Source organism: Centropristis striata, chromosome 14 (genome assembly GCF_030273125.1).
Source record: "Centropristis striata isolate RG_2023a ecotype Rhode Island chromosome 14, C.striata_1.0, whole genome shotgun sequence".
Lineage (NCBI taxonomy): Eukaryota > Metazoa > Chordata > Actinopteri > Perciformes > Serranidae > Centropristis > Centropristis striata.
Window position 1 is genome coordinate 14,740,395 of NC_081530.1, and position 26,916 is coordinate 14,767,310.

Below are 26,916 nucleotides of genomic sequence, written 5' to 3' on the forward strand. Positions count from 1 at the left end.
TTCAGTCATCCCTGTTAGAAAAATGAACACACAGCTCCCACTATTTGGGGATTTTTGTAAACAACATTATAAAAATTAAGTGGATTGGTTTTTCATCTGTGTGGGTGATACGTGATTTTTTACCAACATGACATGTTTCATGAGGTCTGGATTTGATTCAGCAGAACTCACTGATCAGACCACAGTCATAAGATGGAAAAGAATAACATAGAGTCACTGTATTTGGAGACTTGCTACAGTAAATTTGGTTTGCAGCCTTAATGTGTGCACACACAAGCTTCATTGTTCAACTGGTGTTTTGGGTAGGGTCTAATGAGTTAAAACTAATTTGATTGATACTTTTTGGACCAATCATCTGAGAGAACTCCTGAAAAAAACACCAAAAGATATGGTGACATGACAATGTAGTCTGGGCACTATCACATTAACATTACTTCTTTGGTTACCACAGTAAGTTAATCAATAGATTATCAATAATGTGGTCATCTGGCATTAGCTGAGTCGATGTTAGCTGTGCTATGCTTAGAAATCAGATGCTAATCAGTGTACTGCTGTGGATGCCTCAGACAAGGTAAAGTGATGAAAATATTCTAAATATAGTGTACAGTTAAGCTGATATTGGGTTTTTTAGGTGGCTGAAATACATTTTGCTGTAGCTCATTCCACAGCTGTACATATCACTCTTTTAAAAGCCACCAATCTCCTTTGACAAAAACAGTAATTTTGCCTTGCAGAAGAAGTAGCTACCACTGCCTCTCTCAGATCTGTCAGTTTGTTTGTGTTATTAAATTTCCGTTGCAGATCCCTTACCAGTACATTGCTTAGCTTCCATTCCGGTATCGTTAGACTCTGTTTCTCCAAACTGGAAGCATTCTCAACTCTCTGTAATAAACTGGCTATGTTAGCGATAATGATATATATGTAGCAATGGCATTATTCAGTAACTGAAGTCAGGTCCCATGGAAAAAAAGTTTTTAGAAGGTCATAGGCAAGGGGAGAATAACATAACCTCAAACATACATACTTAGACCAAAATGTTAATGTTTTGATTTGAATACATAAGGAGCATTACTGGGATTATACAAAAACCTTAACCTTCTCCCAAACCTTTAAAGATAAGAAATAATAGACCTACACATTAGAAAATCACTGACTTCTCCCCAAAGAATGCACAAGATGCTTCTTGGATGGTAAGAGGATGAAAAGGAAGGGGGAAAAAACTAATCTAGGAGTATTTATTAAAATATTTTACATCAAAAGGTCAAGTGTCTGAAATACAGTGCATCTATGGTAAACTAGCACTTTGTCAGGTGTAGTTCTGGACTAAAAGTAGGGCGTCCCAGCTTCTCAAAGTTTATCCACTAATAGCTCACACACACCACGTGGATTTGTCCCCTGGACGTGGCCCAAACTCCTGCAAACTCCAGGAAAAGATCCGTCGGATCATCTGGGAACGCCATGCCCTCAAAACGACTCGACCTGGCCACCTCGAATGTCATCGCGTTCCATCGTAACCCTGATGTGATACCGGCACCAAAGGATTCTGTTGATGCCAATATTATCCTCAATGTCAGCTCGGATCTGCCGTCAGCCTTCTCCTAATGCACAGTGACAGGAGCCCCGCTGTGAGGACCCCACTCTGTCTTCTGATCGGGCAGCCAGATGGACAGCTCAGCAGCAGGAGGGGACCTGATATCAGTGTCAGCAATCAGATCTCACCCTCTGAGAGCTTGTTTATGTGTGTGTGTCCGTGCGTGTGTGTGGGAGAGAGAGGGAGAGTGCACAGTGCCAAGTGATTGTTGGGAGCATATGTGCTGACGGCGGCCAGAGTGTGTGTTGAAATGAAGATTAATGAATAAGAGACCTGAATGCGTGTGTGTGGACGAGGACTGAAGGGTCAGCAGACGCATGTCAAAGAGTGCACAAACTTGAGCTTGTGTTTACCTACAGTATGTGTGTGTGTGCTGGTTTGTAAGTGTGTGTGTGTGTGTGTGTGTGTGTGTGCCAGGTTATACTGTATCTTCTAAGTTTTCAACGCTTCTTGTCCCACAGCTGTGAGGTGCAGAGTGACATGAGAGAAACTCACAAAGCTTCACTATAACCGCACGATTCAACAAGTCCAAAACGTTGACTTTTCCTCTGTGTGTGTGTGTGTGTGTGTGTGTGTGTGTGTGTAAAAAAAAAAAAAAAAAGAAAAGAAAAGAAGAAAATGCATGATTATTTGCATGTGTACATTTGTAACAATTTGAACATCAAACTGACTGACTGACTGACAAGTGAAAAGTCCTGACCGCACCACATCTATCAACAAGCAGACAGGGAAAATATGTCTCTCTGTCTTCAGATTAAAAATGATAACTGCAGCTTTAACAGCAATGCAAAGAATAAATCAGGCCCTGCATCAAAAGAAAATTACAGCTATGCTGGTTTTATATGTTTGGCAGATGTCGCTCTAAACAAACGGTAAATCAGAATAATGTTGTGAACCCCTGAAGGAAGCAAAATGTTGCTGCTCTGTACAAAGCCAAAGAGCATAAACCATGTGTGTGTATGCAGTAAAACTTTATCTCTCCTACAAGATCTTTGTTGGTGCAGAAGTGGAGTTCATATCATTGGGGTAGTAGGTCACCATAATAAAAAATAAGCCCATAATGTTTTTGGATGATACAGCTAATCCTTTACTTGATCTCTGACCTTTAAAGTACAATTGTAGCCGCTGCTCTTTTGAAGCAAATTTAAATAGCTATAGCTACTGTATTTTGAAGCACATCTTCTACGTTTATGCTACATTGGGATTTTTTTTCTGTCATACATGCACCACAACAAAAAAAAAATGTTTCCTTAAGTTCTCAGGCTCATTCTCTTCTATTCAATTACCTACCTCCTTACATATGTAAGGCACTTTGGTGAGGTTTAAGTTATTGCATTCTGTGATTTTTGTTTGTTTGTTTGCAATTCAAACTGAAGCGCTAATCTGCCGTGGTGGAAAAAGTTTTCAGATCCCTTACTTAAGTAAAAGTACTAATACCACACTGTAAAATTATTCCACTGCAAGTAAAAGTCCTGCATTTAAAAAGTATCCTCATCAAAACCATTATGCAAAATGGACCCACTCAGATTGTTTTATATATTCCAAACATATTTGTGTATTATTATTATTGATGCATTTATGTAAGCAGCATTCAAATGTTGCCATGGTAGGGCTTAGTGTGACTACTTAATAAACTGTTATGTGGTTTAATTTCTAAAACTGTGTAATCATTTTTAATTGATGATGTTTTTCATATAAAATCTTCACCTGAAAAGTAATTAAAGCTGACAGCTAAATGTAGTGGAATAAAAAGTATAATATTTGCCTTAAAATGTATTGAAGCAGAAGTAGAAGTTAGATAAAATTAAAATGCTCAAGTAAAGTACAAGTACCTCAAAATTGTACTTACGTACAGTACTTGAGTACATGTACTCAGCTACATTCCACCACTGCTAATCTGTCATTAAACATATCTAAAACCGTAGTTGCAAAAAAGTTTGGACACTGTGAAAAACATTAAAATAGAATGCAATGATTTGCAAACCCTTTGTGACCTACATTTGAGTTGTATGCATTCTGTTTTTTATTTGTTTTACACAGAGTCACAACTTTTTTGGAATCGGGGCTGCCTGTTTGGAACGGGCTGATTGCTTGGCCTCTAGTATTGCTGATTTAAGCTTTTTGTTATTTTAAACAACTTTACACGCAACACTGAGTACTGAGCAATACACCTTCCATGACCTAGTAGCATCCCCTAGCAATGTGTTAGAGTATACGTGTTAAAGCTTGGCTATTTCCTGGTACAAAGGCATTTATTCTGAAAGTAACATTTCTGATGCTTGAAATGTTTAAATTTGCTACAATGTAACATCTGCAGTCCCTCTCTTGTTTTTGAATGCACGGAGTGGGCCGTTACAGTGTGTACATGATGCATAACTAACAGTGGTGGAAGAGCTATTCAGACCCTTTACTTTAGTAAAAGTACTAAAATACCACACTGCAGAATTACTCCATTACAGGTAAAAGTATTGTATCCAAAACATACTTCAGTAAAGAAACCAGCATCAAAATGTACTTAAAGTATCAAAAGTTAACATATTTATTAAGCAGAATGAATATATATAAACTGGCAACCACCTCATAATTGTATTTAAGTACAGTACTTAAGTAAATGTAATTAGCTACATTCCACCACTGATTATTAATAAATATGTCCCATAGATGTCTAATGCTTGACACTGCACTTCCTCAGGTCCTCAGTAATACACCTGCCAAGTGTGAAGCCATTCGCATGAACGGCTGTAGAGAAAATCAAAAGACAGACAGACAGAGACTCTTTTCATTTTAGTCAGATGAGTAGATTGTTTGTGGATATGAAATTTAATGATCATCAGCGTTGACAGTTACAAGCCAAAAATGAAGTAGTGCTTGAGGCCTGTGTTGTGTGCTGCATCAACAATAAACATGCCCTACATCTGATTAATATCACAGCCTCTACAAGACAGTTTGTCTGAAATGACAAAAGACAGTAAACCGAGACAACAGCACAAACAAATGGGTAACACCAGGGACATAAATAGCAAGACGTCAACACTCACAGCAAGACACTGACAAAAGCCTTATGAGGGTTGGAGGCACGCAACGTAATTATGAAGTACAGATGTATTAGTCAAACTTCCCCACCCGTCCTTTCAATCCCTTGTGTGTGTGTGTGTGTGTGTGTGTGTGTGTGTGTGTGTGTGGTTTTGATGGGAAGTGTGTGTGTGTGTGTGTGTGTGTGTGTGTGTGTTTGCCTGAGAGTTCTTGGTTTGCTCTCTCGTCAACGCCTTTCAGCCGCAGCATTGATAGATGTGACGGGGCGAGGCAGGGAGTGAGGGGATCTACCCCTTTCAGCGTCAGATGGCTCTATTGAGGAGAAGCAGGGGAATGCCAGTCGCCCCCACCCCCCCACCTCTATCCCACCCCCCCACCTCTATCCCACCCCTCCTTTCTGCCCATCCAGTGAAGCGGAAGAAATCGGAAGTCCACTCTCCGACAGTGAGCCAGGAGGACGAGTTTAGATGCTGGTTCTCACTTACTTTGGAAGCTGTTAACACTTCGCTCTTAAAGCTGAGCCATAAAATGTGTAAAACTAAATCAGCAGTATTTGGTGGTCATCGTTTCCATCACTCACCTACTAAACACTTTGTCGTCTATCTGGAGATCATCTATCTGTTGCTCTCATTTTCCTGTCTTCCCCTTTTTTTTGTCACTTTGCGTCTCTATTCATCTGTCTGCCCTCCCATCTATCTGTCAATCCATCCATTTATCCGGCAGCATCTGTCATTTCTCTTGTCACTTAAATCATCCGTCCATTAGGCCATCCATCTTTCAAGCTACGCACTCGTCTACTTTTCAGTGCGTCCCTTATTCATTCATCTGTCCATCCTGTCTTTTGTGCGCCGTGACGTTGTTGTGGCTGCTGCTGTGATCTCGACTTCTTTCAGCTGAGTTATGGTGACAGATTTGAAGTAGAAAATGGCTCGGCCGGCACGTGCTTTCACACAGATAAGACCGAACACACCTGTGCACCTCACAACACACAAATACACATAGAAACATGCTGCTTCCCGTGACCTTATGTACCTGTTGTTTTCACCTTACATGCCAGGTGAGCTGAGACACACATACAGTGGAGGGTTTCAGCGTGACATAAACAGGTTGTGTAACTTCTGCGAAATGGATCCCGAGCTGGGTGAGCTAAATGAATAGGGAGGATGAATTTGCTATGTGTATGTGAGAGAGTTTGTGTGTGTGTGTGTGTGTGTGTGTGTGTGTGTGTGTGTATACATGAGTTTGACAGGAGGTTAGAAGCCAGGGGCCCTCTCTCAGTCTCTCTCTTTAGCGACTGAGTGAAATACAGGCCTGGTTGTCAAGGTGACAGGCCCTGACAGCACACTCTGACTAAACCGTCAACAGCCTTTCACCAAGGAAATACACACAAAAACACACACACACACACACAGATCCCCCTCTCTTTCTGACAACTCCCTCCACGTTGTTTTACCTTTTTCAGAAAAGTATTTTTCTCCAGATCTCTTTTCCTCCTGCCTCTCACTCTTCTGTCTCTGTATATTTTCCTCTGACTGCAAGTTCATACTTGGCAGCAGCTCCATGCTTCCCTCATGCTCAGGCAAGTTTGCATCACTCAGAGGACTAATCTAGATTTGCCTGTGCAGAGACGCGGGGCGCTGCAGTTTTGCAATTCGTCCATGTGAGGGCCAGGTGATGAGAGATGAGAGAGCTAAGTGAGGAATCATACAGCACACAGAGGTGAGAAAATGAAATGTAGGATGAGGGAAAAGGAATATGGGTTGTGACTGCAGGTAATTTATTATTTTAATGTTTTGCCTTTCAGTCATTTGTATGTAGCCATCCCAGTTATTAGTCAGTCACTCTCCTCGTATCAGCGCTCTTTATCTCTGGTTTCCTCGGGTTGTCTGTTTGTTTGACAGCTGGGAGGTCTGCCACCATGTGGTACCTGTCAAGCCTGTCACAAACCTCTTGCTGCCCTGCGGGCAAACACACACACACACACACACACACACACTAGAGAGACAGAGGTACGAGGAAGAGACTTTTTTCAGAATGTATGTATGTCTGCATATGATAACCTGCTGGAAAATAATCATCTAAATAGCCCCAAAGTATTTTTTGATAAGCATGGTTATTGACCTAGAATATCTCTCTACTCTTTAACCCTATTGTTATGCTGTGGGTCAAACTAACCCATTTCAAAGCTTAAAAATCTAAAAAAAAGAAAAAAACATTTTGGAATGAAACTTCTTCTGCTTGGCTTAATCAGTGTAATATACATATAAAATGAAAATGGTTCATCTCACATATTTATTATAATAATAATACATTTTATTTATGGGCGTCTTTCTTATCAGTTAAGGTCACCATACAGTGTATTTGCATGTTTATATTACATAGATACAGAGGTGACTCAACATCACTCCATAAAAGAAAAAATGTAAAAATGTAAGAACAAAAATTCAAAAACTCAGTCAATGTAAAACTATTGTTATTTATATGTAAGTCTTCCAATGTACATAAAAAAAAGTTGCATTAAGATGCATTTTTTATGAAAAGCGAGCGAATTATCCTCATTGAACCTGATCTGTGAGAGGTAAAGAACACCATTGCACTAAATATTGATTGAGATGGTTAGTAATGGAGTTAATCATGAAATATAAACAATGTCTATTAGAATTTTTTGTTTTCTCACACTTTTGGATAATTAAACATTATGCTGTTCCTGAGAAACGAACATAACAGGAGGGTTAAGCACTTGTTGATTTCCTCTGCCCATAGATCACACAGTTTAAATATATTCTGCTAATTCATTCCTTTTAGTCTGCTGACTGAAAACGTAAACACAACTGTCACTGCAATGGTCAAACACAGTAGCTTCCCACACAAGAGTTTATTGTAAGTTGTAAGTGGGTTTCTTTGAAAAGTTCTCCCCGAATGCCTCCATGTTAACCCGTCTTCACTTTCACAAGCAGGAATGAAATTCCAGACTCACTGGCAGTAAGGACGCACAGTGTAAATCACCTGCGCATGATTGGGAACACAGATGTTGCCTCTTCAGACGGGACATGACTTATCAGATCATTACCCCAATAAACAAGGCACATATTTGGCTCAAATGAGTGTTGAGGGGGTGATTTTCAACATGGTTGTTGTGTGCCTGTTAAAATGATGTATAGCACATATAGCGGTTACACTTATTTATTTATTTAACCTTTACCCAAATAAGTTCAATTTAGGGTTTTTTTGCACTGGAGACCCGGTTAAAGTCTTAAAAACTCAGACATACAATAAAACAATATGGACAGATACATAATACTAAAACCTAAGCGGAGAACAGAAACCATTGACAAAGGGGCATAGTACATCAGGGACAGATTGCAGATTTATGCCTAATAAGTTATTAACACTTTCATTGGAATTGCATTGCAGCTGTGTTCCATGTTTACTTCCTGTTAGCTGATGTGATTCACACACTCTGCAACCAAGGGACCTTTAAATGAAGAAAGGGTCATTCTGTCACTAAACTCACATACTATTTTACATTTATTTGATTGTAATAGTTGCTGTCAATATCTATCCAACCATTAAGCAGCATCAGTAGCATATAAATGCGCACATTTAGATGAAAAACATCAGTCAACATCATGTAATGTGTTTTTATTTTATTTTGTAGAAGCATTTTCAGTCACAGATATGATGGGTTATGGTCGAATGTGCCGTGCCTGCCCCATTAACTTAAACAGAGCTGGCACCAATGCAAAATTTGAATGCTGACACAATGATTTAATGACCCTTCCTTCTTTATAGTTTTCTGTACTGGGACACATTTTGAATGTTTACATTTAAAACTGTCAAATGGACTTCATAATATGATCAAAAAATATGTGCAGAAAAGCTTTAAAAATAAAAAATATATATACCATTGACTCAACAGAGATTGTCAGCAAAATCACCAGGAACTGAATTCTATATAAAAATTTAAATTCAGCATCCATCTGACCCTTCCACTGTGTAGTTGTTGTCGTTTTACTGTCTAAATGATCTGCAAATGTTTACTTATTCCACCCTCATCGTCTGTCCTTCTGGATGCATACCAGATAATATTAGAAAATAAAATGCCTCCTCTGAGTTTTCCTCAGGCCACTACACAAACAAATGTCAGGCTGATACTGCATCAGATATGATGCAGATAAATAATAATATGACAAACACAATCCCTCTATTGTATAACAACAAATCTTTTTCATGCAGAACAATTTATTACGTAATAAACACTGACATAAGCTGTGACTTATACAACTCTATTTCATTTGTTTTCCCAATGCATGTATTAGTAATCTTTTAAACAGTGTTCACATTAAATCCCTAGCTGCTTAAAGGCCACCAAAGCCCCGGGGGTGAGTTGGGTCGGCCTTTAGGAACCGGCTGACTGAGAGACTCCTTCATTAATCTGAGGCCTCTGACAACTGTCTGTCAGCAGCTGAGGGGGATTTCCACACTTTCTGTGTCTGGTTGTGTTGGAGAACAAAACCATTCATTAGCACGAGGCATAAATTTTGACGCGGGATCTCTCATCAGTGGATGGCTTGACGTCGAGCGTCTCTGAGCTAATTCAGGTGTTTCCCTTTGAGCTGCACGCTCATAAATTTAAGGCAGACGGCTGCATGGTTGCAAGTTTTCACACTCGCACCGATTTAAGTAAACAATCCTAACTAAATCACTGTGAAACTCAGAGCTAAAAAATGTGCTAACCTGTCTGCACAACCCAGAGAGCGCAAACAGTCAGTGACAGTGAGACTGGAGACGATACACAAAAGCTTACAGCTGATGATGTTGACATAGAAGTCTGCCTGTAAAGAGCAAATGCTGACATGTTGTCATCGTGTACGCACTGATGCAGTTTAACAATAGCTGCTGATGACAGGCAAAAGTTGGTGTTGGTCTCCAACAATTAGATCGTTGTGTAAAAACAAGAGCTTGTTAACTACCTTTAAAAAAAATTTTTACTACTCTCTACTCTTCATTTTTTATCCACCTGGGACCAGAAAAACATATACAGTTGATATGGTTAACATGATAGCAAATAAATGCATATCTACACATGATAATGACACAGAAGAGCATGGGCATTCATTGAGAGTTTCTGTCCTACTGATGAATGTCCAATAGTCCAAGTCAAATATTCACTCTCTTTTTGCTCTGTTTTGCTCTCCACCAACCTCCTGCTCCATCATCTTAAACAGCTACAGTTTGATGTGGACAGGTAGTGTACAGTGGGTTTATCACTGAAAACCGTTGCCTGCTGCTGGAAGTGGCAAAGGTGAAAGTAGCTGAGCCAAAACATTTCAAGCAAAGTTACACGCTTTAAAACCAAAACAATGAAATGAAAGACCATAAAAATCTCCATAAAGCTGAGTGGAGCATCGAGTGAAAATGATAGGTTCAGCACTCTTAGTGATCCTTTTAATATTAGACATAATAATTTCATCCAATGCTAGTATAAAATATTGATGACAGTGGCTTTAAAACAGCTATATATGTATCAATATTTTCACAATAACAATGTATTAAATGACAATGAGAAAAGTGTGTAAGAAACACTACTCCAAATCAATGATAATGCTGCTTTGCGTCTTCTGGATGTAAAAATGGGCAACTGTTCACCATGTCAGCTTTTAAAGGTGATATGCCCAACACACCCAATGTTAATGTGAATTCACTTCTCTATATAGATATGTCACGTTCGACGTAATGTACGTAACAGTATCCAGTAGTTACTAACATGAGAAGTTAATTTAACCCGGTCATAGGTCCTATATGTGTACTGTTAGCACTAAACATGTATGTATGTATGTATGTAAACAGGCTTTTTTGTAATTCTGATCTACTAAGGCCCCTGGTAAATTATTTTTTCACTGCTTCTGTGGGTGGGGGGTTAATGTCTATTTGTTTGTATATATTGTTTGTTTTTCTTGTTAAAAATCATTTTAAAAATTGTTAACAAAAAGAAGTTAATTCAACAAAATCCCTGTTCTTTTTTCTTAACCTTAACCAAGTTTTATTGCCTAACCCTCACTAACTGTTTCTGTTTCATAACTTTAACCACACATTAAAACAAAACAAAAACTGTCACTTGTTTAATACAGCGAATGAGTGACAATTTCATGTAAAATTGAATTGTCATATTTCATAAGATATCATACAACTATAACAAGTTGAAATACGATGATCCACTAAGAGTGATCAGATGATTAGATTAGATGATGATGTGAGAAACAATTCTTGCTCTTTAAACTAAATCTACTCACACACAAACGTTAACTATATTTCAACACTGGCATGTCCAGCCCGCTTTGATCTACAGGCTTTAACATCAGCATCTGTGTTCATAATCGTAAATCTCAAAGAGACTCATTGAGTATTAAGTGGCAGATTTGATATTTAAATGGGAAATTCCCTTGTTTGATGCTAGGGGATGGATGGGTACATGTGTTCATGGATTGCATGATTGCATGTTTGTAATGTGCATGTGTGGCATGCACTGTGTGTATATATATCTCTCTTCTTGCGTGTGTCTGTGTGGGTTTGCTTCCATGTGGGTTCAATGCCCCAGTTGAACATCCCAAACTGATATTTGAGATGCTGTCTCGTTCTGGCTGCTTTGCTGTCATGCTATGGCGTGGCATGACTTTATGGCATGAATCTTCACCAGGCCAAAGTATAGACTGGTCCTAGCTTGAGAGAGACCTGTATCTCCATTAATCTACCACAATTCTGAGCCAGACCGAGATTAAAGCAGTCACACATTAGATGAAACTAAAGTCAAAGGCTTCTGCTCTCACTGTCTTTGTTTCACTTCTATGCATGATGAATGGCCGCTGTTGTGTGCATCTGTGCTTGCGTGCTGCATGTATAGATGTTTGCATGCATCCACTCTCCCTTTCCACTGTCCTCTCCCCCGCTGTTGGAACAGTTGCTTTCCTCTCACCATTGTTGCTCAGAAAAACACCACATGTGTTCTCATTCCCAGTGTAGGAGGCTTACATAGCCTAAAACGCCTCATTCAGTTATCGCGTCTATTGTGTTGGCTCATGTTGAGACGTGAGTCATCTTCACTCATATTTTCATACCCTGATTCTAAAAGTATGCTGATTTCAGTGTGCCATACTGCTGTATTATGGGACCTGTGGGGGTCCTGGAGGTACAGGGGGTCCCCTCTCCCACTCACTCTCACCAAGAGCAGATGGCCCTGGCTGGGCTGGGCAGCGTGAATGAGCCCCTATTGTCTCTGGATGTAGCGTAGCCTCCTAGCCCAGATGGCATTTGTACCTTTTGTGTCTATGCTGACTTTCTGCAGAGTGAGACATTGAATGCTGTCTGCTCCAGTGGGTGGTAGCCCTCTGCTCGCTTTCATTAGCTTCTCTCTCTCCGTCTCTTTGTCTCTCACTCTCTTGTTTCTCAATGTGTCAATTCAGTTCACCACCAATGGGCTTCACTGGCATGGAGGTTTAGAAAATACTGCTGCGAAAGCAAAATAAATATCTAAACACATGTTGACAGAAAAGCTAAACATATACACACATGTGGCCAAAAATATATGGACACAAAGCTAAGAATGTGATAGGGCCCAGGAAGGCTTACCACTAGATTTGGTCTCAGAGATTGTCTCCATTTTTTTTTTTAATCTCAAAGTCATGTGAGGGAGCAAGAAGACCTGACCTGAGTTCCAGTTCACTCCAGAGGTGTTGCATAGGGTATTATTATTTGTGGGCTTTGTGCAAGCCAGTCAAGTTCTCACACGCCAATCTCGGAAAACATCTTGTTGTTAACCTCAACCTGTGCATGACAGCACTGTCATGTTGAAACAGGAAAGGGCCTTCTTTAAGCTGTTGGCACACAGCTGCAAGCAAAAAAAACATTGTATGCTGTACCCATAAACTGTATATATGAAGTGGACCTAGCACCCGTGACATCACCCCTAGGTTTAGGAAAGCCATTTTGAAGCTTGGCAGTTTGATTGCTAACTTGCTTTTTTGGTGCCAAAAGGGAGAGAGGGGTGAAGCTAAGTTATCAGCTAGTACTGTTTGCACCTGCTCTAGATGGCTAGCTTGGTTAGCACAACCCCAGTACTGCGAAAAACTTTTTTTTAAATTCAATGCAAAAAAAAACAGTAATATACGCGCGTTTCCATTTGGTACTTTTCCCTCTAGTGAGCCACTATGGATCTGCCCAAGATCCACCTAACTTCACCAGTTAGCGTCTCAGGTAGCGTCTCAGAAAGTACCTGCCTCAGGTAGGTACTTTTCTGAGCCGCTACTAACTAGTCGACGCTGATTGGATACGGTTGAGGCGAGATATGACGTGAGTAGAACTCAACACACCCACAACATAACAGTGCCATTTTTAACAGAAATGAGCAGAGCAGACTGAGACCAGAGAATCGAGAACAAGAAACCAAAGAAAAGAAGATGATGGACAAAGGAAAAAGAAAGAATGTTGATGTCTCGACCTTTTGGACTTGTCGCATCAGTCTGCTGTCAGCGTTGCGTCAATGATGTCAAAATTGTCGCTGAATAATCACTCCTTTGGTTAGCCGCTACAAAAGTACCTGTATGGGAACAGAGGCCGAGGGGGAACTAACTAGTGGGCGTAGCCAAAACACTAAGCTGCTTTCCAAAAAGTACTCAGTGGAAGCACAACTATTGTAAGATTTCCTAGTACAGAGAATTCTGAACCAAAATGCATGACAATGAGGCAGTGAGTGCAAGCAAAAAAAAAACTGTTCTTCCAGGCAAACAAATCCAAAAAATGTGCAGGCAGGTAATCAAAGGTTTAAAAAACACACACAAAAAAACAGGCAGACTGTTGCTTCTTGCTTCCCAAAATCAAGGAAGCTTCCTTGATAGGACAGGTCCTTGTGAGTCGGGTCCTACAGAGGCAAGGCAAGAAGACTCCTTCCAATCTTATACACAAATGGCTTGCAATTGTGCAGCTTTGTGTCATTGCACAGGTCCTATGTTCAATTCAGTGTCACAATTTCAAAACCAGTGCATGACCCAGATGTGGTTTTGGCATCAGTGCTTTTCAACATTTTGGTAAAATGGAGGAAGAAATACTTTAAAATGTTTTCTTTTCAATTTATTTTCATATTTGTTTTGCATAAATAGCAAACTGCGCCGCCGGCATAGCCGTTTCATTGGTCGCCATTTTTAAAACTCCCAGGAGGCCATTGTGTGTAAAGGCTAATCTGCTGCTCCACACTCCATTAGGATGGCGGTAATGCACCTAACCTAAAGAAGAAGAAGATTGCGCACAAAGCATTGTGGGTGCACAAGGCGAGCGGAGGATACACACATGCATCCTTGGAAATTTACTAAGGATCCTTGATATCGGAACAGTCCTTTGGCAAATGTCTGAGTATGAGATCCTTCCTTGGCTTTGGGAAACAACTAGGGTCAAAACAGGCAAATCAGTTGAAACAGGAAAAAGGAATTGCTGAATAGTGTGGCAGAATGCACAGGAAGTGAAACATGACTAGTATAAGGCGTGTTCCCATTATAGTGAAAAGTGGCTGCTGGGAAAGCTTCAGGCCACGCCCTCTAAAATGGCCGCTCACTCTGTGTGTCTCTATTACAGAAAAAAGGTCCCATTTACGAGACTCTGGAGGTGAAGTATGGTTTTCGATCGTTGTGTAATCGCTTAGCGACAGTTTGGATCGTGAGATCACATATGTGACAGATTTAACACAGGAGACGCGCTAAACATAAACAATAAGGAAGGAGACACCGAGATGGAAGGAGCAGAGCTTTCTGTGTTTCTTGTCGCTTTGTTCATGCACATGGCCGCAATTATTATTGTTGTGACAACCCCCTACGTCGCTGGCTTTTAAAAATGGCGCGTGTTGTGGCGTCAAGTACTACGTCACATCCTGCTTAGCGTTCTATCCAATCAATCCAATCTACTATAGTAGAAACGCACCTATATATACGCTGAAGGGCGGATGAGCTACAAGTGAGGAAATGTTCTAATGAAGGAATGAAGCACAGGTGAGGAGATGGGTGGGAAAAACAGGTGAGGGTAATAAGTAGATTGCAGGGCTGAGCCGAGGGTGGGATCTGAAATGACAGGAGAGTTAGTTAGAAGGCATGAAAACAGACTGAGAATTTCAGGGATTTGTGACAAATATATCAGTCCTAATAAGCTGCTTGCACAGATGACCTATACAATCCTTTTCAAATCCTGTTTGGATGAGGACAGTCTGGAAACAGGGAGAGGTATGACATTCAGCAAAGGTCTCACGGGTGGTATCAATCCTGGAACAATGCGGTTATGTGGTATGCACAGTAACCATTCAGCTACCAATCAAAGCACTTTTACTGTTTTTTAACAGAAAGTCTCACTGATTAAGACCATCTGTCATGTTTGAAAGCTCAAAAAAATCTATGAAGTGCACCTTGAGTTGAGGTTGTTTTGTCCAAATAATCACAGCAACATTAAAATTCAGAAAGCCCAGATATGTGGTTAATGATCATCATTGGACAAAGACTTTCATACTTATTATACTTTGTTACAAAATAACTACACTGTGTCTCCAAACCAAAATAATGTCAGGTCATGTTATTTATTAGCAGACACTAATAGCGTCCTCCTTTTGTGTGCGAGCTTGCGCTTTTGTGTTCGTGCCGCCTCAAACATGTTGTTTTGTTTAAGGGGCTTTGTGGAATTCAGTATTTGTGGTGGTGGTTGCTTGTTTTGCTTTGTAAAGCTGCACTTTTTTCCCATGCTCTGGCTTAACGTTTAAAACCGCACACACACAAACACACATATATCTTTCTTGCTGGTTTGGCTGTTTGTTCACATATTCTGAGTGCAATAAAGGATGATTAAGGTGGTGAAGGCTCTGGGAGATTATAGCGGTGATCTGAATGTGTAGGTATCTGACGGCTCAGAGACAGAGATGCCATTTAAATTGTGTGTGTGTGGCATGCATGTGAGTGTGTGTGTGCTCATCATCCTCACCGCACTGCAAAAAGTCACATCGGTACACCACCTCGCTGCTCTTCTCATTTCCATGTAATAGCTAATTTACTGCTCAGATCAAGTCCGATGTCTAATGAATCTACACATCTTTGCTAACACAGACCTTGGATGACCCCTTCGCCACTTACACACACGTACAAATCACAGTTAGCGTGCGCCGGCCTCGTCATGGGGAGGCATCATGTGTTCCTCGGTGCCTTCGGGGGGCCTCTGCAGCACAATGCCAGGCTTCAGAGCGTTGCCTAAATCCCCGTCAGAGACAGTCAGCCGGGCTGCCTGGCAGGCTGGCACTTCAGCAGGCTGTATTTACAGAAACCTCTGGAAGAAAAGGATCTGATTACCATGAGGAATATATACAACGCATCAATCAGCAGGGAGGCAGCGAGACAGAAAGAGAGAGAAAGTGGAGTATGGTTCAATGCTGTGGTTTTATTGGTGCTCTTAAACCTTTACACACACACACACACACACACACACAAATGCGCGCATTCAAGCACACACACACACACACGCACACACACACAAACACAGGGTTTTTCTGGCAGAGGATGTGGGTCCAGAGAGCAGTCTGGTGTTTCAGTTTCAATCTTCCCCTCAGCCCAGATCAAGTACACCAGTCGGCAACTAAAGATGATGTCACTATCCCACAGCTGTCCCTACCACTCAGTGCTGCACTACACTGTGTGTGTGTGTGTGTGTGTGTGTGTGTGTGTGTGTGTGTGTGTGTGTGTGCGTGTGAAAAGCTCTGCTGAGGTCAAATTGGACTCTCTGCCTGTCTCCCTCTCTTTAATTCTGTCTTCTTTCAAAACTCTGGGGATCGTACAGGCGGTGCTGAAAGCTATGGTCCAGATCAAGTTCCCGCTGTGTGTATCCGAGACACACGCACACACACATTCTGTACACTCCAATTCTAGCTGCCGGGAACGGCATGGGGGGAGAGTGGGAAAGGGAGGGGGAATGAGGGGAAAGTGGGGATGCTTTTACAGCAGAACCATCACAAACCATCAGAGGATAACAGTATTTTATTCACATATAACTGGCCACACACACACACACTGTTATTGTGTATATGTGGAAATAGTGAGAAACTCAATATGGACAGTATCATTGGCTACTTGAGTGCTGTACTCACTCATCTGTTTTGTCAAACATTATTCTTTTTCTCGTCTGTTTTAAAGCAATTTACTTGCTTTTGCCTAAAAGGAGGTGGCGAAATGTTTGCCAATACGGTCATGATAATAAATCACAGAATGATGAATGAATCACTATAAGAATTAAAACACATTTGTTATTAACTTTTGTGTCTGCAATAAAAACAGCTGTGATGATTTTGGGTCTAATCTAAAAAATAAAATAAAAAGTCTAGATCAGAAAAAGATGTAGTCCTTGGTTTTCTTTTTTTGTGATCAATTTTTTATTGGTATTTGAACAAAGTTATATAACGATAGTCGTTGGGTTTCTGTGGACAGTTTAAGTGTTTAAACTAATGAACTAAACATGGTCGCTCCTTCTTACTGGACTACAATCAGACAGTTGTACTTCTTCTGTAAGCATATAAAATATTATACTTTTTTTTAATAATAGATTCATACATGTATTAAAGATCTAAAATGTTCTGTGTTGAATTTGGGGGATATTCTATGTGATACAGACAATCTGATCCCATTATATCTAATAATATTTTCAGTGAAAGTGTAACACTCCAAACAGGAAAGCACCAAGAGGAAGTGATTAGATATAACAGACCATAACAGCACACTTAATATAGCATAACTACCATATGCTCTTAATTTATGGATGTTAACTCATCAGAGGTTAAAAGCTTGCTGGAAGTGAAACATGAGTGTTCGTACTGTAACTGAATGCAGCTAAGTGCATGCACTTCAATACTACGTAACTGTACTGAAGCTGTTTTCTCAATGGAGGACTTTTAGAGGGCTGTTGTGTTATATCTGATTTGATTTAATTAAGGGATTTGTGTGATTATCCCGCCAATACAGTATATACAGTATTTTCACATACACACTGGTATAGCTTAGGTAGTATATACAACATAGACATGTTTGGCATTAATTTGGGCTTGATTTTAGTGTTTTGGATTCACCAAAGTCGCACAATAGAACAAACAAACTGAATGACTGAGGCATCGGTAGACCAGTAACTCACGTTCTTCAAGGTAAAATTACTGTTTTTGTCAATGGAGTCTGGTGGCCCTGTAATGTTACAGTAGACTTTTTAGCCTATGCTGGTGAACTAACTATAGCTCATTATATTCAAAGTAGTTAGTATGTATGCAAGAGGTTTTTTATACATGTCCCTACATTTTATTTGTGAAAAAACAGCAAAATGTCCTGATAATAAAGTTCTATATTGCAATCAAATATTATTACTAGGCAACTGATCAGTGTTTCTGCAAATAAACATAGCACAAAGACACATTGCGAAATGATGAAAATAGCAATGACTAATGAAAGAAATATTCACTTGGAATCAAAAATCGAGTATTTTTTTCCTCTCATGTTTTTGCCCCACCACGCACGCAACATACAGCGAGCAATAAACCAATCAGAGCAGCGAATGCTTCCTGTCTCGGACTTGTGTATTGAGCCTTGACTAGTGTATGAAAGTCTCATGTATTCAATTAGTGATAATGATAAACAGTCACATCTCCGTCATTATGGTTAGAGAGGACACAACTCTTTTTGAATTCTTCTCTTATATTTATTTCAGTCTGACTTTTTTTTCCATGTGGCAAATTACAAGTGGTTTGGATAAGACAACGAATATTTTTTAGATTTTTGTGTGCTCAAAAATGCAGTGTTTCCACTCTCCCTCTTCCGTCTCTTTCCCTGCTTTGCTTTAAGTGCTGTGCAGGGTTCAGCTGCGTGGTGGAGAGGTTGGAGGTCACCGTGTAGCTCTCCGTGTGGGTGTCTAGAATGACTTTTGACCTGCTCTGACCCGCTGACCAGCAGCCAAACTGGCCGTCCAACTGGGAGCAAAGAGAAGGCCCAGAGGTCAGGAAAAACACAGAGAGAAAGCATTTTCTCTCATCTTCTTTTATTTTCTGCTTCTTATTCTCTTTCTCACTATCCTCCCATTGCTGTTACTGCATAAAATTAAAATCTTAGCATTTAATTTAGCAATAAGTGGGAAAAGATGCTTATTTTCTTATTGACACCAGTGTCTTTGAGATTTATGCACCGGGGTTTTAAGAGGTTTCCAGAGCCCAAAGATCATGAAACTCACTCAACAGATAAATGGTTGTGTAAACATTTGAATCAAATAGGAGAAAGGAAAACAACAAAATGACAGGGACTTGGATAAACCAACATTTTGTTCTTCTTTGCTGCCATCTTGTTCCATCGTAATATATTATTATCATCATATTTTACAAATTTCCATTTGTTCTTTCCACATAACACATCTTCTCACCTATTTCTTTCATCACATTGTTTGTGCTTCTTTCTGTAATTTATTGCTCCAGCTCAATCGCTCATTTTTTTCCCACCACCTACTTTATTTACCTCTTTACACTTGAACGGACCCTCAGCATTTATGTTTGGGAAAAGGAATATATTTTATAATAAAAACATATGACAAAGATTTTTCAGCCAAACCTACACACACAGAGACACATACACGCACACTAACACACCCCTCTCCCATGCAGGGCCCCTTTTCCTCCCCTCATCCTTCCCATCCCCCCCCCCTCTCTCTCATCAAGGGTCATTTGCTCAGTTTCCTGCCTGCCTCTCCTGGCTTTTCCTCTCCATCTCTGATTGGTGACTTTCTACAAGTCTCTGATTGGTCAGAGCTTTCAGTGCCTCCCCTTGTTAACAATTATGAAGGCACCTCCCTTTTTGAGGGGCCACTCCTTCTTTCTCTTGGTACAGCCTCCTCCCCTGATTCTCCACCTCCTCTTAGATGCTCCTCCTCCTCTGCAAACAGAGAAGAAGGGTGTTAGAGTGCCTCCTGGTGGATGATGTGTTTTAAAATGTGCACTATTCTGTTTGAACCAACCTGTTTTCTGCACTAAATTCAACAAAATATCCATTTTATTAACACAAAGCTTCAAACTGACCTGACATTAAACAACTGCTTGAAAGAATAAAGGTTTAAGAAACAGAAATAGACAAGAAGCTTTTAAAAACAATCTCTAAACTCTGGATTGGATCATCCAAACCTAGAGTGCCATCTAGTGGTTGTATGTGTAAATTGTGACAGAACTTGAAGGAGAAACATTACATTTTAAGCAAACTATGGGCAAAATAAAAAGCAAAACAAAGTGATTTCTCAGTAATTTACAGTAACTAAGTAGGCCTACATCTACTCAAGTACTGTGGACATTTGAAAGTACTTTACTTCAGTATTTCCATTTATGATACTTATTTTTTTTGCCTTACTTCACTATATTTAATGAATTTGGTTACTAGTACATTTCCTTCTAATTATATAAAGACACCAAAATACCACCCAAGTGCAAATAAAAGTCTTTCGCCAGTGACAAAATATGAAGCCCTGTGAAACTATACTTTTCTCATAATCAACAAAATCCACTGAAAAAAGAAAACAAAATTACTACTTTATATTCTCTGTACCCAAAACCTGAGGCTATAAAGCTCCACTGTTGTCCAAAAAATGATTTACAAAATCACTGACACATTGTTGCACTTGTTGACGTGTTTTTTCCCATCACAATGAAAATGGGTACTGTAGGTTATTCTGAGGCAATCCCATATACATTGTCATGGGGCTGTAAATACTCACTATGGTACCAAATCCACAGCTGAAAGTGTTGGCTGACTAATGCACCTGTTTAAGTAATGTTTTGTCATGTTGTTATGTTTGTGCTCGGATGTTGAGTAAAAAAAATGTAAGTACCTATCTATTCTCAACCATTTTTTAAAGATGTCTGCCTTCAATGCACACTTTGTATTTAATCGAAACAATAACAAAAGATGGAGTTTAACTATGGTCCAGCTGCAGCATGTAGCAACTACAGTCAGCTCCTCACATTTAGGATTCTTTCAGTGTTCATCGTTTAAGGTTTTTTTTTACCTGGGGCCAAATTATCTGCAGAGGCCTCCTCTTCTTCAGAACAAATGGACCCTGTAATTAAATCTGGTAAATGATGTAAGTATACTATTTAAGAAAATATATAACATCAGTGTTGTCAATTTTAGACATTTAAATGCAGAAAAGTTACATATTATCCCTGGGGCGGCTGTGGCTCAGTTAGTAGAGCATTCGTCCAGCGATCGGAGGGTTTGATCCCCGACCATTGCAGCCGACATGTCGAAGTATTCTTGAGCAAGATACTGAACCCCAAATTGCTCCCGATGCTGCGTTCATCGGTGTGTGAATGAATTCCCAATGGTGGCAGGTGGCACCAGTGTGCCCTGGTAGCCTCGTCCACCAGTATGAATGTGTGTGTGAATGAGCGTAGTGTGTAGTGTAAAGCGCTTTGGATAAAAGCGCTATATAAGTGCACCCCATTTACTTTAAACAGTTGGATACTTTAAATAGTTGGATACTACAAAAACACTGGTGTTGGTCATTTCTTGGGACTTTCTGACAGTAACAAAAATATGTTGTGTCTTTTAAGTAATATCATGTCTTATCCTGTTTTTGTACAGTTTTACTACCTGTCATAAGAAGGAAACTAATCAGGATTATTTATTGTCTTTTCCTGAGATGGTTTTAGTCATGGGGCTGTCAAATTCTGCTTACGGCGTCAAAATGCTTAGGCCTCTGCATGTGCAGCAGGTTAAACACTTTAACATAAAACTTTCTGAGGAAAGCAAGATACAGTATGTACCACTTTCTGTCTCCATGGCCATGTCCTGAACCTCCTATAGGCTCAAAGTTTTTATTCTATCACTTCTTTATGTGGTCATGTGAGAGACATGAATCCATCATCGTCTGCAACGATCACAACAACACAACACAGAATTGCACCGGCCGGCCACACGTACAGTGGTATGAGCCTGTGTGTCTGTCTGGCCGGCGTCAGCATGTCTTCCCATACATCATAACACAGTGATCCCGCAGAAATGGATTTGATCATTGATAAAACTATAACCTGTCACCGGAACGTGATGAATGTGTCTCCCCGCTGAGTGTACGGGCATGTAAAGTGTTGTGATGATGACCCGGCTGATGTCTAAGTGAGGGGGAAGATAAAACTCGACATAAATCAGCTCAACAGGGGGATAACAGCACATTCCCACAAATCATCTTGGGAATCCGAGGGGTGTCCCGGTCCTGGGGAGGAATTCTGGGAAGGCTGCCAGATCCCAGTCAGACAAGGCAAGGATCAACGGTGTGATTGTGGCCCGTTTCAATCTGCTTCCTGTTTCTGCCTCTGCTTTGGGTCGACCTATGTTAACCTTTGTCTCTCTGTCAGTCATTCTTTGTGTATTCTCGAGTTCACAAAAAATAAAATTAGAAGACACATAGGTGGATTATCAGGGAATTCTACATCATGCAATTGATATAAAACATGAGTGCAAAATAAGTAATCTCATACGTGGGAGGTTCAAGGTGTTTTAAATCAGACCTGGAGGGCAGTATTTCTATTAAGGATGCAGCGTCTGTTTTCAAGCAATCGGACAGCATGTCGACGCAGAGAAGATGGGAGGGAGAGGAGGCCCAAAGGCAAGAAAATGGAAAGATGAAAAGGCCGCCGGGGTGGCGCTGGATGCACATTAAAAACATTAAGAAGAGAGAATTACAGTGGCGGAGAACAAGGTCTTTGAGGGAGTGCTCAGAGGGCTCGGCGAAAGAACAAAGGGAGAGCTTGAGGTATAGGGAAGTCCTCTGCGGATAAGACTCTGGATAAGTGTCAGAGACAGGATCGTAAATCCCCAAACCCCATAGTGTGCGAGCTGGGGCCGGGGTCAGGGAGGAAGAGCACAAAGAGAAGGGCTGAGGAGAGGTGGGAGGTCAATGATAATACAGAAAGATAGACTGAAACCATAGCCATAAAAAAACATCTCAGGGGTGATACTGAATCACTAAAACCACATGCAATATGGATACTTTTCTGCTGCTTCAAACAGCCCTGTATAAGGTGGGACTGGACATGGCAACATGGCAAATGCAAACAATGGGGTCATGACGCATGGATCAAATTAAAGTTCCCTGCAGGTTGTCATTATCAACCTGTGTCCTACAGCAGGCATTTCTCACATTCGGTCTGCTAAGGATGCAAATAGATTTCCAGTGAGTCATTGTCAAAGCTGAATCGTCCAGTACGGTTGCTATACAGTAGTTTCAATAGATGAATAGCAGTTATAATAAGCAGAGAGAGAGAAAATGTGAGGTCTCATATTTGTAAAAACATGTATTTTTTATGTTGAAGCAGTTCTCGGGGCTGTAAATACTGTACGTATCACAAGGCTCAATTCATGCAGAAATTCACATAGCCTGTATTCAGAAAGTGTGTCTTTAAACGAGCTGTCAGGACTTCTGTAAGGTTGTGATGTTCATAGTGTGTGTATATATATACATATATATATATATATATATATATATATATATATATATATATAGTGAAAAGTAAAAAGTGCTGTTACAGTAAATTTTCCGGCAGTCAATTTGGCCCAAATATCCATTTTGACTCAAGGATGAACTGATTCCATTTTGGTGGCCAAAGGTCAAGTAACTGTGAGCCCAAAAAACATGTTTTTGGTCAAATCTCAAGAATGTATACACTAATAGGGAGAAAAAAATGTCAAATAGGATCAAATTAAGAAGTGATCACATTTTATATCCAAAAGGTCAAAGGTCATCTTCAGTGTGACATCATAATGTTCTGCAAAAACATTTTTTTGGCCATTATTCAATGCCATAACTCAGGAACAGATAAGAGATTGTGACCATATTTCACATACGGTAGGTTCCTGAATTGCTGACACTAATCTGCTGGGTTTTTTAGAATTTGTAGCTTCTTTGCAACAACATCCCTGTTTGAAGCATTCTCTACCACCAGGGTATAGATTTGTTTTCTATCCTTCTTCTCTGATCATCCACCACAAGCTCATTAATTTTATTGATAATAAGCTTCAGGTGACTGTTGCTGCTCTCGATTTGTTTCTAAGTGAAGACAGCATGTTTCTCACTGGAAATTATTCACTGAAATCTTGTAAGTCAATCAATCTAGTGATAGCTACCATTTTGCTAATTAACACACATAACATATTTTCATATTCAAGTCTTCACTACATATTTTAGTCTGGACGGACATGGATGTAAACTCCTTTATAAGAAGGGACACATTAAGGCACCAAACTGGAGGCAAAAAGCAGTAAAAAATCAAACAAATGCACAATTTACTCAAAATCACTTCTCATTTATACAAATTACTTAGCCAGTTTGAGCATTTTTTTTAGATTTAGGTCAGTAGTAGAGACTGGGCTCAGGGAGAGAAATAAGATGGGCCAATTTATTGTTAGTTTTTGGTCTTTTTCTTGCCAACAATATCACCAGCTTTTTCCTTAAATTAAGCCATACTATATCTGGAAAAACACTAGATCCTACACTTCCCATAATGCAGGTGACATGTTTTTTTTTCTGCTTTCTTTAGCACAGGCCAGAGTATTATACAAGAACGTAACCAGTAATCTGCTGTGCTCCTCATCCCATTGGAACCACTGCAAGTTATGTGCTGCTCCTCATTAACTGTATTTTCTTTCAGCAAAAAATATTTCAAGTAAAATAAAGGGAAAATTGAATGCATCAAAGAACTGGGAACTAAATAATGGGGAAGATGAATGAAAGATTGCAATACATCAACTTGTGTCTCTTCCAATGCTTTCATTGCAACCTGCATGAAAGAATTTGCTCCTAATTGACATTGCCAGCCTGGATATAATAAGCAAAGCTTCAAGTAAAAAGAAAATAAGCCCCCCTTATGTTGAATGTGAATCCTGCTGCCATTTAAAATTTCCATTGAACGCCTGTTTTTAGTTTAATTTCCCTGTTATCTCCTCTGACAAAAAAATACCAACTGCTTCATTCAGCAGCCTAATTAGGACATTCATACATTTTCAGATATATTCTTCAGAGCTGGATGATTATTGAGACAGGAATTTGTTCAGTTTAAATGAGGTGTGTTACGTTAATATGTGTTTGTGTAACTCTAAGTGACGTATGTTTTCAAGGGTCTTTAATAAAAGTGGGATCAGCAGCATGTGTCCAGGTGCTGTCCTGAGAAAACATGTCTCCTGCTGTCAACATGTTGACCACAGTGTTTCTGTCAGGGCTCCTGATGCTGGGGGGTCTAGGAGGGGCAGCAGTATCCGACTCACAGGTCAATGGGAGATCAATCCACAATGATAAGACTTTTCTGGCCAGTGATGCCGGTAGACATACTGTGAGGAAGCAGCCACACCAACAGGTAAGAACAATTTAATAAACAGTCATCTTATTAGGTTTTCCTTTACAGCTGAAAAGATTGCCTCAGACTCAATTGTTGATTAATAATTCTAATTTCTAAGCAAAATTTCCAAATCTCAGATTAAGCTATTCAAAAGTAAGGATTTTCTTTTTGTTTTATATGACTTCAAATTTAATGTTTTGGGGAGAGGGGGTTGTCTGCTGGTCAGATAAAACAAGCAATCTAAAGAAAGATTGTTTCACCATTTGCTGATATTTTATAGAAAAAAACTTTAATGTATTAAAATATAATTAAATTTTTAATGAATTGATACCTCAGCATATGTTAGCTGCAGTCCTATTTTCATATTTCATATGATTCCTTTTGGTGGCCGTTGCAATGGTGTATGTGCCTGTTTACTTTTTTTTCTCTGTCTTTGGCACTGGAACTGAGCTACCATAATGCACCAAACATCACCAACAATACTGATGCATGGTATTAATAATGTATTCTAATAATTAGAAAGTATATCAGCCCATTTTGGGATTGGACCAGTCATGTTCTGATGTAGGGGGTCCACTATTTGTGTTATTATGACACAAATCTGCTATCCAGTGTTATCACATTTATTCATTTTTCTTCTACATTATTGTTATTGTAATATTGTACTTTTTTCAATTTGTTAATACCACATGATAAACTGACATCTGACAAGTTCAGTCAAATAAATATTTTTTAGTGTAATGTATTTTTGATGCAGTTTGCCCTTGAAACCTACACAATTATTGTGATTTAGTTATATTGAATAATACATTTAAATGATATGGCTTAACCTAGACAAGAATTTTATTTGCGAAACAAATGATTTTAAATGAAATATCCTTTATTTAAACTGAAGTGGTTGTCGCCATGTTTTTGTTTCCAGACAAAAAGTGAAATTCGCAGGAGTTTGGATCTTGAGAGCTTTAACATACACGTGGCCCCCACCACCAGCAGAATCAGTCTGCCGACTATCATCAAGCTGTACCCGCCCACTGTCAAACCACCCCACCTGCACGTCAACATGCCCTTGCGTTTTGGAAGAGAGAGTATACCTGACGACGACCAGACACCAAACTCAAACCCCAACATGCCCCAGAGGTTTGGACGGTCCTGGGAGTTGATTTGCATGTGTTCCGAGTGCCCCGACATCCAAGAAGTTCAGAACCCAGTGCTGCCTCACAGATTTGGGAGAAAAAGTCCATTCTGTAGCCTTCTTAGGATTCTGGCCAACGCACAGTTATTAAACACTGGCTTGCACTGGTAGGCAACTCGTAATCCTTTATTTCCAGTTGAATTTACCATATTTGCACGTCTATAATTAACGCCAACTATATATTTTATTCCCACAGGGCTGAAAATGTTGACATTACAACTGGCTCAGAAGACGGAGAGATTCAAGAAAGAGGATGAAACCGAAGTCTACTATAGCATGTAAATATCAGCATGAGTCACAGAGTGTTTTTACAGTGAAAACAACAACATGTTAGAGAATAGATAAGTTACTTGAAATATTTAAATAAAGTTACTGTGACAGAAATTTACAACAATAAAAGTTTCCAGCAAGTGGTTTTGGGTTTATTTTCCTGCTTACTTTTATTATGAAAACACTTTTTTTTTTAAACCAAAGACATCTGCCTCATATTGATGAACAATGTACGTATGAGGGTTCTGCGCTCCACAGCCTCAACTGCTCCATAGAAGAGGCAATGAAATGTAATTGGCAGTGAAGCTGCTATAAAGACAACAGACCTTTTTCACAGCAGCCAATTTCATGAAACATTATAGTAGAACCCAACAGATATGTTGGCTGACGATGGTTAACGGGCTATATTGGCCTATCAAAGGC

At 39.8% G+C, this 26,916-nt stretch overlaps 1 protein-coding gene across 1 annotated transcript; it reads left to right on the forward strand.

Annotated features, from left to right (window-relative positions):
* The first annotated feature begins 24,887 nt into the window (after positions 1 to 24,887).
* On the forward strand, positions 24,888 to 26,596 carry npvf (neuropeptide VF precursor). The gene is made up of 3 exons (XM_059350495.1): positions 24,888 to 25,049; positions 25,954 to 26,330; positions 26,420 to 26,596. Exons 1-3 carry the CDS (start codon positions 24,888 to 24,890, stop codon positions 26,478 to 26,480), a joined length of 600 nt encoding a protein of 199 aa, XP_059206478.1. The 3' UTR covers positions 26,481 to 26,596.
* Positions 26,597 to 26,916: the final 320 nt, after the last annotated feature.